This window comes from Amaranthus tricolor, chromosome 9 (assembly GCF_026212465.1).
Source record: "Amaranthus tricolor cultivar Red isolate AtriRed21 chromosome 9, ASM2621246v1, whole genome shotgun sequence".
Lineage (NCBI taxonomy): Eukaryota > Viridiplantae > Streptophyta > Magnoliopsida > Caryophyllales > Amaranthaceae > Amaranthus > Amaranthus tricolor.
Window position 1 is genome coordinate 19592076 of NC_080055.1, and position 5065 is coordinate 19597140.

Sequence of the window (5065 nt, forward strand, 5' to 3'; positions counted from 1 at the left end):
TATGAATATAACCCTAATTTTTTTCAATTTGCAAATTGTTTTTTTGTTCATTATTGTTGTAATTTGAAGTTATAAATTCATTTATTTTTTGTTACATTCTCTTGATTTCATGATTTAAGTTTATATTTTACACATTTATAGTTGAATTTTATGATTTGGTTTGTATGCATATAAAATGTTTGATGAAATGCTTCAATGAAAGTTTACTACTTTGTAGGGTTAGTTTAATGGTTTTAGTATATATTCATGGTATTTTTAGCTTTATATTTGAATTGAACATTCTAATAAGTGTTCTAATACCTTAATATTATACATTCTTGTATTCACATTTACACTTCCCTTACTCACAATCAACAATAAAGTGTATGTGAAATCACATGAAAAACATGCTTGTGTTTGCAGAATATAGATCATTATCCCGTTATAGTGTATTGGGGTAAAGTAAGTTATACTGGATCCGATGTTGTGTATAATGGAGGATTAAATACAGTGATGTTTATCCATCATCAGAATACTATTTTTGAGGTGTTTCATAGCAAAGTCTGTGATGTAATTGGTTGTGATCGCAACTCTTTTATGTTAAAAATGGAGATGAAATATCCGGTGACTGGGAAAAAAGTGTTAGTCCCGATTAAGAATGATGAAAGCATAAGTGCTCTTGCTTATGCGGCATCACAAGCCTCTGGAACGGCAATGGAGGTTTATGTTGAATTGGTTGTAAATTTGGGTAACGAGAGGGAAGTCACGACTAGCATGGAACTTCTAGAATCAGGTCCTAGTGTACACCATGATACATTCACAGAAAGGTTAAGTAACCTAAATTACGTTAATGAGAACTTGGATGAGTTTACCTCTCCAACTCATTCACGTGGCATTGGTGGTGGTGTAATGAACACCTTTTCCACGAGTCACTTGGGTAGGCGTAATGCGAACGAGGTTGACACTTTAGATCAGGAGGATGAGCATATTGATTCTGATTCGAAGGAGAATGATGACAGAAGAGAAGCTCTAGATGCAGCGATTAGAGATGGTGCTCCATCTCAAGACTGACTTAGAATTGATGAAGTTGATCAAAGATTGATTGATGCATGGATGACCTGGAACGATGACGCGGAGCGGGTAGATGAGTATAGTTGGGGAAGTGTTACCATAGCGTATCTGTATCGTAATTTATGTCGAGCATCTCGTAAGGGTGCCAAGGACATTGGAGGCTACTTGATGTTGTTATAGATATAGTCGTGGGAGCATATTCATATAGGGAGGCCTATAATTCGGACGATTCGACCCGCTGGGCAACATGATTAGGAAGATGACGCGGAGGATTTTGAACCGGTATTAGGTTCACAGCATCGTCGTGGGATGGATCCTTTAGCAGTAAGGTAGCAACACTCAATTCACTATATAAATTCAAAATTTCAGTATTTTATGATACATGAAAATATTAAACAATGTTCATTTGTTTGTAGCTGGCTTCGTGTATATCTTTCGAGGTCCCACTCCCCACATACTCTCGTCTACTACAGAGACGCACTTGATCGACAACGGGACGAGCAGGTTATTAACATTTACTATTTGTATTAGTTATGAATAAATTGTATATATTACTCAGTATATTGATTTCTATTACATATGACATGGCAGCCTTACACAGCGGCTAAGATGGACGCTCTACCACACATATGTATTACTTTTATGTGATTCTTTTAACAATATAATGATAACATACAGGCTGAGCGCATCCGATCGGTGCTCATACAATGCAATGACACGATTCAAGGGGTCGCTACATCGCCAGCTGATGTGGGGTATCGGCTATGTTCTCAGACCCTTGGCTCCATTAACGCGTCATTGACCGATGCATTGAGTCAGGCGGGGTATGAGTACCTCATTCCGACTCCACCCATCATTGGCGAGGTAGATGACACATTCCACACTCCTTCTCCACGGAGTTCGGCCCACCGAGGTAGCTCTTCCGGAGGATCAAGTACTCGGTGCACAAGAGGTCGCGAGCGTTCATCTACTCGAGGTCGGTCTTCCAGATCCCCATCAACATCCGGTGCTATGTCGCCATTCGTTCCTCCAGCTTCCATGACCACTCCTCCTCCACATCCATCGTCTCCGCAAAGGATCATCACATGTCAGCGTGCTAGTCAACGACGAGCTCTTGCTCTTAATGTCATTGCAGAGGTTGACAAGTATACACCATCATCATCCACTAGTGCGCACAACAAAAGGGGTCGGGGATTACAGTTTAACAAACTTTGTATCAACTTATATGATTTGAACTTCTTGTATCACTTTCCATGATTGTAATATATCTTCGCATTATTTTCACGATTAATGTTTTCAAATCAAGCTGGTTCGAAGTTGATTTTTATGAAATAGATGGTATTGAACTAGTTTAATGCAGGTTGCGCTAACTATATGGGAATTGAAAGAAATAAGTAAAACGCCGGACAAGCACAGAGTAAACCGCCAAGATGGCGGTTTACCAGAACAAAACCGCCAAATGCGATGGCGGTTTGCCCTAACCAAACCACTACTTCATGTGGCGGTTTAATGGTTAATGCAAACCGCCATCTCATTTGGCGGTTTGGTCTGGAATATTTAAAAAAAAAAAAATTTGCCACGTGGACGATATTGTGGGAAATACTTTTCCATTTCATGCAAAGTGGGAAATATTTTTCATTTTTACAATATTATGGGAAAAGATTCATTAAATAAAAATTCAAATGAATTAACTCGAGCTAATAACGCATTTGACTTGGCGCACTCCAACCTTTTTAATTAGAGAGGTCTTTAAGGGTGTGCGAGGTGATCGACCGCATAGGATCTCCTCTTTATTCCGTATATAAAAAAGTTAATCAAAAAAGAAATATGTGAAGTTTATTAATAAAAATAAATATATTTACTATAAATAAGGCACAAAATTAAATTTTGCACAGCGCCTTCAAATTTTTCAAGACGATTTTGTTTTAAATTATAATTTTTTTACACGATTGTTAATTGTTTTTCGTTGCGTCGTTAATTAGTACACTTTTTAGATATTAATGATTAATGAAATATGTAAAAATAATTTTTTTCAGACTAGTGAATTAACACTTAAATTACCATTGTAGTATATGCAAGCAAGTGTGGGGCATTGAATTAAGCTTCTCGCTAAATGATGATTGAACACTAAATCTAATTCCAAAAAAAAAAAATTAATTTTTGCTTTATTTCTTCAATTATTTATTTATTCTTCAACCTAAATTTACAGGTAATGTTTATTTTGTTCATTTATGAATATTTTTAGTGTTTTATGACACTGATTAATGTAGATGTTGATATAGTGTGTAGGTTTTCATGAGTTAAAATAGGTATATGAGTTAAAATAGGTGTTGATAGGTGTTAAAAGTATGTGTTTATGGTATATAAATTAGTTGTTTAGTGTATTTAAAGTAAGTGTTTATAGTATATGAAGTAGGTGTTTATAGTATATGAAGTAAATGTTTATGGTATATGAAGTAGGTATTTATGGTATATAAAGGCATTATGGCATATGATGTAGGTAAATACGATACATGAAGTTGGTGATTATGGAATATGAAGTAGGTTTTTCTGGGTTTGAAGTGGGTTTTTATGATATATGAAATATAGGTGTTTATTGTGCAAGGAGTATGTGTTTATGATATATGAAGTACGTGTTTTTGGTATATGAAGTACATGTTTATGATATATGTAATAGGTGTGTAGTGTATATGAAGTAGGTATTATAGGTGTTAAAGTAAGTGTTTATGGTTTATGAAGTAGGTGTTTAGTGTATATGAAGTAGGTGTTTAGTGTATATGAAGTAGGTGTTACAGGTGTTAAAAAGTAAGAGTTTGTGGTATATGAAGTAGGTGTTACAGGTTTTAAAAAGTAAGTGTTTGTGGTCCATGAAGTAAGTGTTTATCGTATATGAAGTAAGTGATGACATATGAGGCATGTGTTTATCATATATGAAGTAGGTGTTTATGGTATATAAAGTAGGTATTTATTGTGTATGAAGTAGATGTTTATGTTGTATAAAGTATGTGTTTAGTGTAATTACCATCAATATAAATTAATAAAAACATTCAAAAGGAACTCAAAATCAACAAACTTGCAATTGCTTCTATTTTGTTTTTGATTGCTTTTGAGAGGTAAAATTATCAAATTCAATATCAATTTTTCTTATTTTTATTGTGCTTGATGATCTACTCTATATTTTGTGCTAAAGAGTTGTATAAATTAGAGTAAAATGTTGAAAACTAGTTTGAGAGTAGTTTTAGGGAGTGAAGTTTGCGTGATAGAGAAAGATTATTATTTTGAAAATCATGCGCTATTTAAAAAAGTTATCATTGCGGTTTTTAAAAATATTAGGTTAGACTTCTTGTAGAAGGATCTCTTAAAAAGAGTGTTTCTCGTAAGAATTGTTGCAACTATAATCCCTTATCTTATCACATACCAGCTAGCACATGGAGATCACTATTTCATATGAACCCCTTATACAAATTGAGCATCTTACGTCTTTTTGGGACAAATGAGTCATGAAGTAAAATCTCATTTGTTAGCTGTGTACAGCAACTAGGGTTATCAGTGCAATTTTCGAACCTGTACCACGTTTCCTTCTAGATGCTTGTTTATGAATCACCAGTTACAGTCACAGGAGGATATTGGGAGACGAGATTTATGGATGGAACAGCTGGTACAGTAGCAGCAGTAATTACAGGAATCTTATTTTGTGCAGTAACAACTGGTGTTGGAGTGACACTTTCAGAAACACCATTTTTAGAATGCTCTTCCTGCTTCTGACCGTCAATTCCCAATTTTGCTGTACCATTGTCGATTCCATGAAATCTTGTTGATTCTGATCTAGCTAAGGAAGAACATTTTCTTTCTGTTCCAACAAAGCACTTGATTGTCAAAAGCAAATTGAAGAAAGGGGTACGTAAATTGTTACCTTACTACGGTATTTCTTAGAAAACTATAATGTGAACCAAAACCAAGCTACTCATGAATCGTGATCTAGTTGTATTTACAAGAACAGGAAATGGACAGAGGT

General features: G+C 34.9%; 1 protein-coding gene across 1 annotated transcript; it reads left to right on the plus strand.

Annotated features, from left to right (window-relative positions):
- The first annotated feature begins 1237 nt into the window (after window positions 1-1237).
- LOC130824611 (uncharacterized) lies at window positions 1238-2348 on the plus strand. Its single transcript, XM_057689682.1, has 3 exons — window positions 1238-1379; window positions 1467-1554; window positions 1729-2348. Exons 1-3 carry the CDS (start codon window positions 1360-1362, stop codon window positions 2305-2307), a joined length of 687 nt encoding a protein of 228 aa, XP_057545665.1. The 5' UTR covers window positions 1238-1359; the 3' UTR covers window positions 2308-2348.
- Window positions 2349-5065: the final 2717 nt, after the last annotated feature.